The sequence below is a fragment of the Pogoniulus pusillus genome, chromosome 26 (genome assembly GCF_015220805.1).
Source record: "Pogoniulus pusillus isolate bPogPus1 chromosome 26, bPogPus1.pri, whole genome shotgun sequence".
Lineage (NCBI taxonomy): Eukaryota > Metazoa > Chordata > Aves > Piciformes > Lybiidae > Pogoniulus > Pogoniulus pusillus.
The window spans coordinates 10002480-10016511 of record NC_087289.1 but is presented as its reverse complement, the minus strand read 5'-3'; the positions used below and the strand labels follow the sequence as shown (position 1 = coordinate 10016511).

The window sequence follows — 14032 nt, the reverse complement described above, 5'->3', positions numbered from 1 at the left end:
GCAAGGATTTACGAGAGCTACAGTGAACGAAGTATGCCCATTAAGCTTGGTACATTAGGTCTGGAAGCAGGAGAATTGCTGGCCTGGCACCTTATGCCACTTTTCTGTTCCCTCTCCATGGTAACAAAAATCAGGATTGACCTAGACGAACAAAGCTGCTCACCCTAAACAAAGCACAGCTCAACGACGGAGGCAGTGAGGCCAATTAGCTTTCAGTGCAGCCTACAGCAAAGAGGGTCTGTTAGTGTAAATGTTTACACAAACGGCAGAATACCAAGTGCAAGCTTGCCATTTGAAGTCAAAGCAGAATCACAGAATCACTGAATAGTTCTGGTTGGAAAACACCTCTGAGATTGAGCCCAGTCATCAACCTGACACCACCACAGCCTTTCAACCATGTCCAGAAGTGCCATATTTAAATGTGGGGTTTTTTTTACATCTCCAGGGATGGTGACTCCTTCCCTTGAGGGTTGTAAGGCCCTGGAACAGGCTGCATGGGGCAATGGTGGGGTCACCATCTCTGGAGGGCTTTAAAAACTGTGTAGCTGTGGTGCTAAGGGACACAGTGTAGTGGTGACCTGGCAATGATGGGTTAATGGTTGGACCTGATGATTTTAAAGGTCTCTTCCAACCTAAGCAATTCTGTGGTTCTGTGACTCCACCATTTCCCTGGGCAGCTTGTCTCAAATGCCTGACCACTCTTTCAGTAAAGATTTTTTTTTCCTAATGCCCAACCTAAACCTCTCCTGGCACAACCCGAGATCATTTCCTCTTGTTCTATCTCTAATAAGAGTAAACAAATGATGTGTTCATGATATATGTGAATATAGGCACAGGCAGGCATCTCTCTTTGTGTTTAAGTCTTACTTTCAAATGTTTGCTCACACATCTTCTTAGAAATGTCTCAGACGCTGCTTTTGTTGTCATTATGAAACAGTAGGATTCCTCTGAGAGCCATTTGTCTGAAAAACTACTGTAAACTCCTTTTGACTAGGCCATCTACACTCAAGAGAGTTAAATCTGTAGAACTTTGACAAGACTAGAAGATTCACTAATATCCAATTAATGTGGAAATAATTGTCGTAATGGTTGCATTTCCCTACAAAGCATGTACTAGACAACAGTTATACTGTGGATTTAGTGAGCATTAAATCAGCTTGATATACAAAAGAGGTGCTGGGGTACTTTGTAGTGCTGGTGTTATTTAAACGTTTGTTTATTAGGGGAGAAAATTGGAAGTGTCAACAAATGAGGTCTGGAAGCAAAACTTCCTGCACCTGACACATTCTGCTGGTTAGTAAGAGGGAGCAATTCTTGTGCTCTCTGGATTACTCCTGACCTCTTAGATTTTTTTATGTTAAAGGGTCATGGAAACAGTTTAAATTCTCTTTATTAATTTAATGTAGATTCAATAAACTCAGGTTTAGGAGTAGGAGATGGAGCTCAGGGATATAAGAACTACTCACATTGTTCAACCTGGCTTGTTGAACAATATTTTTTTGGGGGTGACTAAAGAGAAAGATGGTGTGTTGCCAGGACACAGCCACAGCCTGCAGAGCAGCATGACCATTGCCTTTCAGGCACATGCAAAGTTTATGGCTGTGTCTAAGCACAGAAATGCAATATGCAGTTGACCAAATCACTTACAAAATGACTGCAGCACATTTGCTAAACCTTTACTCTTAAGCTTACTCCAGTCAACAGGAATTTTTGGGGAGCAATACACTGTGACCTTTTAACACTTTGACCAATGCTTTGCCTGAGATGTACCTTCATCTTCCCACCATTAATATATTACAGGAAAAAGAGCGAATACCAAAGAATTTGTTTCAGGAAGAGTGCAAATTGTTGTCCAGTGAATATGAAGCATTATACAGTTGCACAATGCCTAATGGCACATACATCTGAAATCTCACTTAGAAGTCTGCAAGAGGATTACTCAGAAGAGCACTTGCTAACCCTTTCCTTTTTCATTTCCATTCACAGGATTTTTGAGCACTGGAGACCAAGCAGCAAAAGGAAACTATGGCCTCCTTGATCTAATCCAAGCTTTGCGATGGACTAGTGAAAATATTGGGTTCTTTGGTGGTGACCCACTAAGAATAACTGTTTTTGGATCTGGTGCAGGCGGTTCATGCGTCAATCTGTTGACTTTATCCCATTATTCTGAAGGTAACCGTTGGAGCAATTCAACCAAAGGTATTATGCAGGTTGCAAATTTTGACAATTTTGGTGTCTGCATGCCACCACCATTAGTACTATGTGATGCTCTGTATATTCTCTTTGTTCCTATGAACTCCTGAGTTCAGCTCAACACTAAGCAAACTTTTTAAAGGCTGCACAAGCTGCCTTCTCCCTCAGCTCTTCTGTGCATGTTTAAATTTTGGGTCACTTTCTTCTTTTTCCTACGGAGCTTTGTAGAAACACTTCATAGCAGACTTCTGAACAGCATTTTCTTGGTGCATCATTTTTGTCCCTTTTCCTACCTAAGGGTGTCCTTTTTGGAAAACCAGTCAGTCACAGTAGACGAGGTCAGCTATATTCAGGCAGTCATGAAAGGCTTGTTTAGTTTCTCTTGAGGAGCAGAATTTAAAGAGAACTAAAATGACACAGTTTCTCTTTCCAGGCTAACAGCTGAAATGCTTAAAACTATTATTTTTGTGAAGAAAACAAGTACCTAGTTCAGAAATCGTTTGTGTGAAACTGCATGAACTTCACTTGCTGTCATCTAATGAAAGAATAGCTGAGTGTTTTGCATGCATGATCCAAAATTGTCAAAGCATCCAAGTTGCAAATGGATTTTCTTCTGTGTTTTTGCCTATTCCATAACTAACACCTTTTCTCTTTAGTTGAGGCAGACAGCAGGAAATTAAAAGCATGCCCTTTGAGGGACCCAATTTTTTCCCTATAGTTTTTGCACCACATTGTTATACATTTCCCTTCATTTGCATGCCTATTGATTATTGATCACATTACTTTTTGTCTCACTGTTTTCACACATTTTTACCTGTGTCATAGTTTCAACGGGGACATTGCATTGTGCATTGTGCCTCGTGCATACAATGTTCCACTAATTTATGTTGCTGTTTGTCCATGGGGGTCAATCATAAGAAACTAATTCCACAGACATTGAGAGCACTGTGTTTACTCACAGTCATGATACAGAGACCACTGACATCAACAGAAGTGGCACATACTATTTGAAATGAGATTAAAAATACAGTTGTGACAAGAAAAGTCTACTGCAAAATGGACTGTGGCTTAAATTTTAGTCTATTTCCACAACTTTGATTTTTATCAGAATTTTTCTTCCTCTTTAACTAGTTGCAGTTAAATAGGACAGATTTATAAACTGACCTATAGGAACAAGACAGAAGCATTACCTCACTACACTGGACTCTGAGGGGTCACCTAGGTTTTGTCATAGAGATTTAGCTTAAAGGTGAATGAGGAGACCTGGTTTATCCTTCTCTAACTCTCACAATCTTAATCTTGATCTTCTTGATGTAACATGACATTAATGCAAAATGCCACATGTACAATATCTGGACAGTCATCTGTCATATTTTGACACACAGCCAGAATTCTGCCAGCAGCAGAATTTGTTTGGAGAACCCAAGGCAGCAATTTGCCAACAAAGCACATGAAAGGAATTGAGAGGGGACTGAAGAGGGAAAGGATTTGAGAAGGGACTGAAGAGGTCTTATGACTTACAATCCAATTGTAAAACTAAATATTTGGAGGATGCATTTAAAAGAAAGCAAAACCATACCTTACTGAAATTTGGCTGAAGCAGAAGAACGTGCCACGTGCCCAGATGTGCTACATTTCATCTGGAGATGGTTAGACCTGACACTAAAAAAAAAAAAAAGAAAAAAAGAAGAACAAAGAGCAACATTAAAATAAAAATAGGACAGCTTAAAATAAGAAAAAGTTATGTCAAATTTTCAAACATTTTCAAATTTCTTTACGTTTTCAAATTTCTTTACATTTTCTAAGGCCACTTTGTTTCATGTTTTTAACCAGTCTGTTTCATAATGTGTATGTTCAAACACTCTCTTTGCTTCCTTCCTATCCTTTTGAGAGGATTCTGTGGTAGTTGAGAGGAGGCATTCAGCAGATTTAAGGATGGTGCTGTTCACAGCTGCGCTTTCAGTAAGCAGAGCAGCTCCCATCTTCAGAAAGAGATCTGAAGATGGAAATGAGTATATATAAATTATTATTATTATTTAATTTGGTGACACTTTGAATAGGAGTCACAAAGTCATATGGTCAACTGAAAATTGAAATCTTCTTTCCATCAGTCTGAAGCCCATAAGCTATAATAATCATGCACATTATCAGCTATATATGTAGTTCTCCATTCTGTGTGGTACCAGTTTCTGCCAGGTATTATGTGGCAGAATGAAAATGTTTTTTTCTACCACTGTTTATTTTTCATCAAGTGGTTTGAGAGGAGGAATATCATAGAATTACCAAATGGTCTGGGTTGGAAGGAACCTTAAAGATCATCTAGTACTAAACCTGCTGCCATGGATAGGGAAACCATCCAGTAGGTCAGGGATTATTATGAAATATTTCCATGTGCATTCTTCAGCAGAAGGAGAGATGTTTAGTTTCATTTGCTAAGATACATTTATGGCTGGAGGACTTGTCCACTTTTACTTTATCCAGAATTTAATGTGTGTGTAGCGCTTAGCAAGCCCTGGGGTTTATATCAGTGTTTTCTTAATCTGTAGCTTACACTTTCTGCCCTTGTTCTGAGATATTTAATAAAGCAATAAAAATAGATTTACACAATATGCAAGAAAGAAACATTATGAAGTACTGTGAAATACATCTTTGTGAGGATTCAGTTTTGTCATTTAGTAACATTTATTGCAATGCCTGGATTCTCTGTGGTAATTCCACTGACTTGGAGCTGATTTATACTAGCTCAGTATCTGACCTTGTAAACATGCAAATATTTTTTCTACCTGCTTTATAGCTCAAGTTCTTTCATATTTTTTACTCATCTCTTACAAGGAAATAATAACTTGGATATGAGTTCTCATAAATTTAAGGAGAAGCTTGAATTTACATATTTCAATCTCTACACCTATCTGATTTTAAGACTTTTGGATTGGACCTAATATGGTCTAGAATGATTTGAAAATTCCTCAGAAGCTTGTAAACTGCCTCCTGCCAGCAACTGATTCCAGCTCACTTCTGAGGGTACAGGATCTGCCACTGCAAGAGTGGTTGGAAAGGCACATCTCTGAGTTGATTTAGAGGCTGTGGAAGTCTTTGTTGTATTTTTTTTTTATCAGTAGAAATATGTTAGTTATCAAAGTAAAAGGCATCTTTTTGTGTTATTGGAATAACACTCTGAGGTAAGCTGAGCACCTTAACGCCAGTTCCTTTGGTGGGAGTTTCCAGCTATTCCTCAAGCACTGGACCAAAGATGCAGCCTTAGCAAAATTAAGCGCTTTGAGGGCAGATGTCACCAGTCTCTAGGCAATTCTACTAAGTCAGAGGAATTACTCCAGGCGCCTATTAGCATAAATAAAACCAATTTTTGACCCAAATATCTTAAATCAGCATTAACTTACATATGCCATAGACCATTTCATGTTCCTCTCAGTGAACTAGAGGAGGTAGGGTCCAGTATAAAATATTTTCCACTAATGAGTGCAATAGATGAGCTATGGAAACGAACTGGATGCACCATCATGAAAAAAAAACAACAACCCAACCAACAAACCCCCAAACAAACAAAGCAGAGCATTCACAATTACCTAAATATAGTCTAAGTTTCTGATACTAGAGTTAAGTCAAGGTTGAGTATCAAAATCTCTTTTAGAATCTGAACTACCTTCTCCAAAGGGAGCAGGGAAAGGCAAAGCCTCAACACAAAAGGAGCATAAGAAGTACTGGTGCAAGGGTGGAGTTTTGATTGTGTTTTAAACAGTAGCAAAAAAACCTGATTAATTGTCTACAAGGGAGTGAGGCTTTCATCCATGATACATTCAAAAATTCTTACAGAAGGGAGAGCATATCAGTTTAAGCATATTTTGTTATCTCTGTGAGTAGAATTCCTGGTCCAGAGTGCTAGTTAAATCAGCATAAATTCAAATTAATTGCACTGAAGTCTTTGGGATTTGCTACAAGTTCATATGCAGCATCAGATCATGTTCTCACTTCCTTAAATGAATACCTGAACATATGTTGAAATCTCTGACTTACAAAGGTGAATTGTGTAAAACATATAATTTCCCTTTTTATGTGTGATCACTACAAACCTTCATTAAAAAATATCTTTACAGAAAGGACTTTGACTCTTAGGCACTTAGAAATTTAATAGCTGCCTGGTACCTTCTCATCTTTTACTCCAGAATCTAAACTTTTGCTATGAAATACAATTCAAAAGCACTGCACCTCTCAAAACAAGTTTAATCCCAAAGAAAGCATTAAAAAAGCAGTGTCTTAAGTATATTTAACACACAGATGTATGCATGCACACTGCTGATGGCTTGGACAGTATCTAGATATTCAACTCATTGCAGACTTGTTGCATTTTCCTGCAACTTAGATGTTGCTTTAACTTCAGCAATGTTTTTCAAGGTGATAGTGTTATCCTACATAAAGCTTTTTCTTCCTGAGTTTCCTCAGCTGGACTGCACTGAGGTGGAATAATTTTCTTCAATTTCTGTCCATATTGCATTTATTTTGTATACGTTAGCTGCTGGGCCAGTGACAGTCAGATCTCAGCATCTTGTGTATTGAAGTACTAGTAAGATTCAAGTATCTCTTCTGTTAAAGTTTCCTGTTGTTTCAAAGAACTCCTTTGAATCTTTCGAGTTTGTAGCTGCTTCAAGGTCACTTCAGTAGTTTTTAAATATTTCTCCCCACAGGACTTTTTCAAAGAGCAATAGCTCAAAGCGGGACAGCTCTCTCCAGCTGGGCAGTTAGTTTTCAGCCTGCAAAATACGCCAGGATGTTGGCTACGAAAGTTGGTTGCAACATGTCAGACACTGTAGAATTGGTCGAATGTTTGCAGAAGAAGCCTTACAGAGAACTTGTCGACCAGGACATTCAACCAGCAAGATACCATATAGCCTTTGGACCAGTAATTGATGGCGATGTGATACCGGACGATCCGCAGATATTGATGGAACAAGGAGAATTCCTCAATTACGACATCATGCTGGGAGTTAACCAAGGGGAAGGGTTAAAATTTGTGGAAAACATTGTGGATAGTGAAGATGGCATATCAGCCAGTGATTTTGATTTTGCAGTGTCGAATTTTGTCGATAACTTATATGGATACCCTGAAGGCAAAGACATATTGAGGGAAACGATTAAATTTATGTACACGGACTGGGCAGATCGACACAACCCCGAGACCAGAAGGAAAACGCTGCTGGCTCTCTTTACTGATCACCAGTGGGTTGCACCAGCAGTGGCTACAGCAGATCTTCACTCAAATTTTGGATCGCCTACATATTTCTATGCCTTCTACCATCATTGCCAGACAGATCAGGTACCTGCATGGGCGGATGCAGCCCATGGAGATGAGGTTCCTTACGTCCTAGGAATCCCCATGATTGGTCCTACAGAATTATTTCCTTGCAATTTCTCCAAAAATGATGTCATGTTAAGTGCAGTAGTGATGACATACTGGACAAACTTTGCAAAAACTGGGTGAGTACCAGACAATGAACAGTCCTGTGCACAAAGTCAGGGTGCTTTCCTTTGGCTTTCTGCCTTGGCACTGCCTCTACTCTTGTAGGATTAACATGAGATTAAGAACTGGGTTGGATAACTTATATTTATTATAATATCTTTCAGCTTTCTTATACTTTCTAGTAAAACGAGAGGAAAAAAATATGTATGTGAAGATTCTGCACGAAGAAAGATTTTGTACTCAAGACCAGTTAAGGAATGCTCTAAAAAATGTAAAACTAAGCATTAAAAATGGTTACATTAGTAACTGACTTTACCCTAGCACCGATATTTTCATCCCATGAGACAGATAATGACATAAATATTGCATCTAGTATAACACAGCTTATTTTAATAAAGTATTTTGTTTTAAATGGACATTTCTGACCAGAAAATGTGTGACTTCAAACTGGAAAAGTTTTGTCATTTTCATGAATTCTTCTTTCACTGGTAGTTCAAAACACTTTTCTAGCTTTAGCCATTGTACTCCCAGCCATGACGTGTTACACCGAGTCATGCCCTGCCGTGGTCTTTCATCTCTGGAAGACTCCAGATACTGCCTATGAGCTGAAATGCTCAGTTTTATGTTAATAAAAGGAAAAGCAAATCTTAATGTTCATTCACACTGGTCTCTTACAGACCTTTGTCTGCATTACCACATTGCTGGCAGTCTGTCCTCAGCAGCAAAAGATTTCAGGGTGAGAGGTACTAACGTTTGGGGGAACTGGGGAAGTCACTGAAGTCTATCTGAAAGAGAGGTTTGTTTGCATAATGCCGTTTCTAATCAAGGTTATTAAAGCTACTAATTTTAGGAAATAGCAGTTTGCTCTGTCCAAAGGCAGACTTAAACATCAAGTATAAAATCTTAATTATGTTAATTTTCTAATTCCCTTTGAAATACTTTGTAACATTGGAGGCTCTTTTCTATTTTTTCAGTGACCCAAATCAACCAGTGCCGCAAGACACAAAATTCATCCATACAAAACCGAATCGTTTTGAAGAAGTAGCATGGACCAGATACTCTCAGAAAGACCAACTGTATCTTCACATTGGATTAAAACCACGAGTTAAAGAACATTACAGGGCCAATAAAGTGAACCTTTGGTTGGAACTGGTACCTCATCTGCACAATCTTAACGACATTTCACAGTATACCTCTACCACAACTAAAGTGCCATCAACTGACAATACTTTCAGACCGACAAGGAAAAATTCTGTTTCTGTTACTTCAGCCTTTCCTACAGCCAAACAAGATGATCCCAAACAACAGCCAAGCCCATTTTCAGTGGATCAAAGGGACTATTCTACAGAATTGAGTGTTACTATTGCAGTCGGTGCATCTTTGCTGTTCCTGAACATTTTGGCCTTTGCAGCACTGTACTACAAAAAAGACAAGCGGAGACATGACGTTCATAGGAGATGTAGCCCACAACGTACTACTACCAATGATCTTACCCATGCACAAGAAGAGGAGATAATGTCCCTCCAAATGAAGCACACTGACTTGGATCATGAATGTGAGTCCATTCATCCACATGAGGTGGTTCTTAGGACCGCCTGTCCCCCAGACTACACGCTAGCTATGAGAAGGTCTCCTGATGATATTCCCTTAATGACACCCAACACCATCACAATGATCCCCAACACTATACCAGGGATTCAACCCCTACACACATTCAATACATTTACTGGCGGACAGAACAATACTCTGCCCCATCCTCATCCCCACCCCCATTCACACTCAACAACCAGGGTATAGCCAGACAAGACGAAACAAACTTTTATTTTTTGATGGATTACAGTAGGTGATATTACTGAAGATTACTTGGCTTTCAACCTACAAGACTCTTACTATTTAAATATGGAGGAATATTATGTGAATATACATATCAAGAACTTTTGGGGTTTTGAAAAAAAAATGAATTGTACATATATCAAATGAACTTAAGAAACAAACAAAAACAAACAAAAACAAAAGGAAAAAAACAAACAAACACAAAAACAAACCAGAAAAACCCAAACGTTTGCAATTGCTTGAAGCAGTTGTCCTGAATGATATTTTTTTTTCCATTCACATTCAAGTATTAATTTTGTGAAGATTTAAGTTACGTAATGGAATTAGGCATGTGCAACACAAAACAGGAGAGAACTATGACTGAAAAAAATTAAAAACCTATAAATATGCACAAGGGACACACTAATGGAATGTCAGATAATTTTCACCAGTTTTTATTTGGACCTGTTTTCTTGTGTAAACCATATTTACATATTTGAATAAGTACACAAAGCACCAATGCTGTTAAGGCCTTAGAAAGGGGCTCATGCTGAAATCTGCCAGTCAAAGAGGTTTTCCAGCCTGGCAGGTACAACGTTATCACATAAGTGCTGTCAGTATAAAAGTTGTGGGAATAAAGGAATCTGGATATTTTTAGCACGATGTGCATGATAATTTATATGCTTGGTGGCTGTGCTGCTGATTAAGCCGTAATTAAAATTCTTCTCATCCCATTGGAGGTTTTAATGGAAGCTTTCTCCATCAATTGGCACAACCTAAAGAAGTTTCTTTTAAAGGGGCAAAAGTAATTACGGTAAAATATTTCATGGAAGCTTCAGAAATAGATGGAATTGCAACAGTTCTTCAAGGTATTTGTGGCATTCCAGGTATACAGTGGTGAAACCTTGCCGATACGAATCCCAGATGAAAAGAAATCTGTTTTATTAATGCTCTTTTTCCTTCCCACCTAAATGATTTCTAACTTTAACATAACTTCAATGGAATCTCTTTTGATGACGGATTTATAATTTGCTGTGATTAAGTGACAATCTATTTAGTTCCAATTGGTAAAGTGTGTCCATAAATTTGATTGCAGTGATCTTTTGTGCTATAAAAACGCCCCGGTGTTACCGCTCTGATGACACATTTCAGTTTATTGTTTGAACTCATGTTGCATGTTACAAAGTTTACTTGCAATATAAAGCTCATTCCCTTTTTTGCTATACATCAGCTTTGCCATTCAAACGAAATCTCCAGGCCAGATGGCGACAGTGTAGAGAAAGAGGGTATGTGAGAATGGGGAGAGAGCCAGTAAATGGAAATTTGGAAGTCTGAGTACTACATAAGTTTGTGTGATTTGAAATGAATGTTCTAAAACCACAAGAAGTTTTTCATTCCCCTCTTTGCTTTCCAGTAATTATATACCGCAGTCCTTTCAAAAATGTTTGTATATGTAATCAGGTGTACATTTATATAAAAGAAACAATTGAGATGGACTTAAGAGCACATCCCTGATAAATACTTTCTCTCTTACCTGTACTATATTTCTATTAGACTAAAGTTATGTGATTTTTTTTTTACATTTTTTCAAATTACTAGCAATTTTGATAGTTTGTAAGATAATGCGAAGAACTTTCTCTGACAAACTAACTGCAGTAACAGAAACATTTCTTTTCAGTTACTCTTTTTCAAGAATGAAAGCTTATTACACACAAAAAAAAAATTGTATACTACTTGATGGAAAATTACTTTGTACTTCTTGGCCACGTTACTGGTCACTGAGTGAAATAAAGATAATCTGGATAACGCATATTATTCCAATGCTAAGAGACCTGATCTTTGCTCATTAAAGAGCTAAAATGTTTATTGCTGTTTTGTCATTTTTTAATGAAGTAATGGTAACTGTCTCAAATAAAGAGTAATATCTTAAGACCAGTCTGGCTTTTGAAGACAGGAACATGCCTTCTACACTTAATACAACTGCATACATATGTTCCAGTCCCACCTGTAGCCATGTCTTACAGAAGTACTGACCTTGTGACTGTATGAGATCTTAGTACTACATGCAAATCTCCCCTAGGATTCAGGAATAAGTTAAAAATATTAATGCCAACACCAAAATAAGCACCAAGGATTAGGCCTAATTGAAACCAATCTATGGTATTCTGTGAAGGGACTAAAAAAAAACCCAACCCACCTGGGTTTGACTTGGGTGATTGAACTTTCACAAATGATCACTAGAAGTTCAAAGTGTGTTTGCTAACATCAAGCACAAATGTTAAAACCAAATCTGAAGGGCAAAATAAAGTACTACAGTGTCACCCATTGTATTTATCTATTAAGTATATATATATACATATATACATCTAAAAATCCATAAATTTAATTTGTGCTTGCTACAGTCCCCAGTTTTAAATTAAGCACTTTTGGTAGAAGCATAAAAAAAGTCTTCAAAATCCAGAGTGGTCTGTGTGCAATTTCTGCCTGATGTGGTTGTGCTTTTAGACTGTGACCTGCCAATGTAAAACAAATAAAAAGAATTGTCTGCCATCTGATAATTATTGTTTAATAGGAAGATTGTATTTTGCTATGTTGATGAAACAAAACAAAACAACAATAACAAAAAAAACCAACAATCAAAAATATTGATGGCCATAAACCAAGGTCTTCATGAAATATAATTTTATGTGCTTTTCTTAACTTTATCAGAACCAAAATAACTTTCTACTATAGTTTATTTGTGGCCATATATCTATATCTCTCTCTATATATGGTATCTGGTAATTGTTTACTTTTATTAGTTACAAAATAAATGATTTAGGTAAACCAAGCATGACACTACACTTTATTTCCATCAGCCAACAGTATTTAAAATGTGAAAGATGAAGGCAACTACGCAAAGTTGATCATTCCTGTTTGAAAAGCAAAACCTCTGTTCCTGTGCTTCAGATACTGTGAATGCTATTTTAGTGGCTACTTTAGAATTACGTTACAGCAGCTGCCTTTCCAAAAGCAAGGTGGTGTCCCATGGTTTTACACAATATTAAGAGAGACCCAGAGATGTTTTATAGTTGGAGCAAAATAAGAACATAGGAAATGGTTTTGGATTATCTTCATGGAATAGAAGTTTGTTCTTTTCAAAATATTTATCTGTTTGATTTGTTTTCCACAGTAGCCTACAAGAAAGCAACCCTGAGTGTGATATTTAATTTCTTGTATCGTCCTTGGACCAGACTTCCAATAAAATTAGGCTATCAGTCAGTCTTTGGAAGATCAGTGAAAATACAAGAAGCCTGCATTTATTGCTTTCACACTTTTGTAAATATGTTTGCAGACCTTTTTAAGAACATGTATTCCACCATTTGGAGAAAAAAAAAAAACCAAACAGCAATGGAATCATTGTCTCGTTTATCTATTAAAATTACAGGCAATATAATGTGCTGTGCTGACATTTCTAGGAGAAATAAAGCAGATAAAACCACACTTTGCTCAATGGTATCTCAGTTGGTTACACCTGGTATTCTCCACCCACTGAAGACTTGCAAGGCATGGATGAACTACCTGAACATACTGTTCCCTAGGAAAATGTGGTGGTTGTTTCTGTTTGTACTAAACAGGGATTTCTACATCACAAGGCATTAATTATTGGATATTTTGGTTATTGAAACACTCGGAGATGATTTGAGGTCTAACAAATAAATGTGTTACAGCCTTAAAGACACCAGTGCACAGAAAACAGCTGAATTCATAGGAAGATGTCAAACATCATGACATACCTTTGACATTTGTAAGGTGTTGATTTTTTGTTTTCCTGTGGTGTTAGTTTAAAATATTAACTTCTTTTCCCTCCTTTTTCCTGGTAATGAATTGTTACTGATGATCGCTTTTAATGTAAGCGACCATTAGATAATTCAGTTATTATGAAAAAGTGCTCCCAAATAAATTAGATTAATGGGAAATTCCCTGCAGAGATTTTGTTATTTTTCTTTCAAAGCTTTTGTTGAAGTGTCTGTTGTAGCAGTTCTGCTTTGTCTTTTTTTTCCTTCAGTCTGTAAGCTAAGGGTCTTTCTCCAAACAACATTAAACTCTTTCTCTATTGGAAATAGCAGCACTACAAGATTAAGATGTACTTCTGAGACCTCCAAGTAAATATGAGCAATTTGTAACATGGTGAGTGGGCTTTTACTCTAAACAGTCTAATTTGATTTCATTCTGGCACATCAATACATTTGTATGCAGACTAGAAATTAGCAGCATTTGATAAGGCATTCAAGAGAACTACGCAGCAGAATCAATGCGTAAACATCAGCCATGCACCAAGTCCCTTTTCTCTTAGGTTCTGTTAATGCTATTGTATAATTGATTTCTTATTTACAGATTCAGTAAAAACTTAACTTTGTGAAATGGGAAACGGTTAGAGGAAGGTAATGAACTTCAGCGGGTAGAAAGCGTTTAGATAAAACTGTTGAGAATCACCTAGGCAGTGTAGACTTTTATGTGCAACCTGGCTTCATTCCTTTTTGTTGATATAATCCTCAGTAATTCATACACATG

At 37.4% G+C, this 14032-nt stretch overlaps 1 protein-coding gene across 8 annotated transcripts in view; it reads left to right on the top strand.

Moving 5' to 3' along the window:
* NLGN1 (neuroligin 1) overlaps window positions 1–13437 on the top strand; it is a 529256-nt gene extending 515819 nt beyond the window's left edge. For 5 of the 8 annotated variants that reach the window (XM_064164807.1, XM_064164806.1, XM_064164811.1 and 2 more), the window contains 3 exons: window positions 1987–2199; window positions 6894–7683; window positions 8641–13437. In XM_064164807.1, coding sequence (XP_064020877.1) covers window positions 1987–2199; window positions 6894–7683; window positions 8641–9463 — 1826 coding nt within the window. In that variant the 3' untranslated portion in view covers window positions 9464–13437. The remainder of the gene's footprint in view (window positions 1–1986; window positions 2200–6893; window positions 7684–8640) is intronic. The other 3 variants (XM_064164812.1, XM_064164810.1, XM_064164808.1) reach the window with 1 other exon arrangement.
* The last annotated feature ends 595 nt before the right edge of the window (window positions 13438–14032 follow it).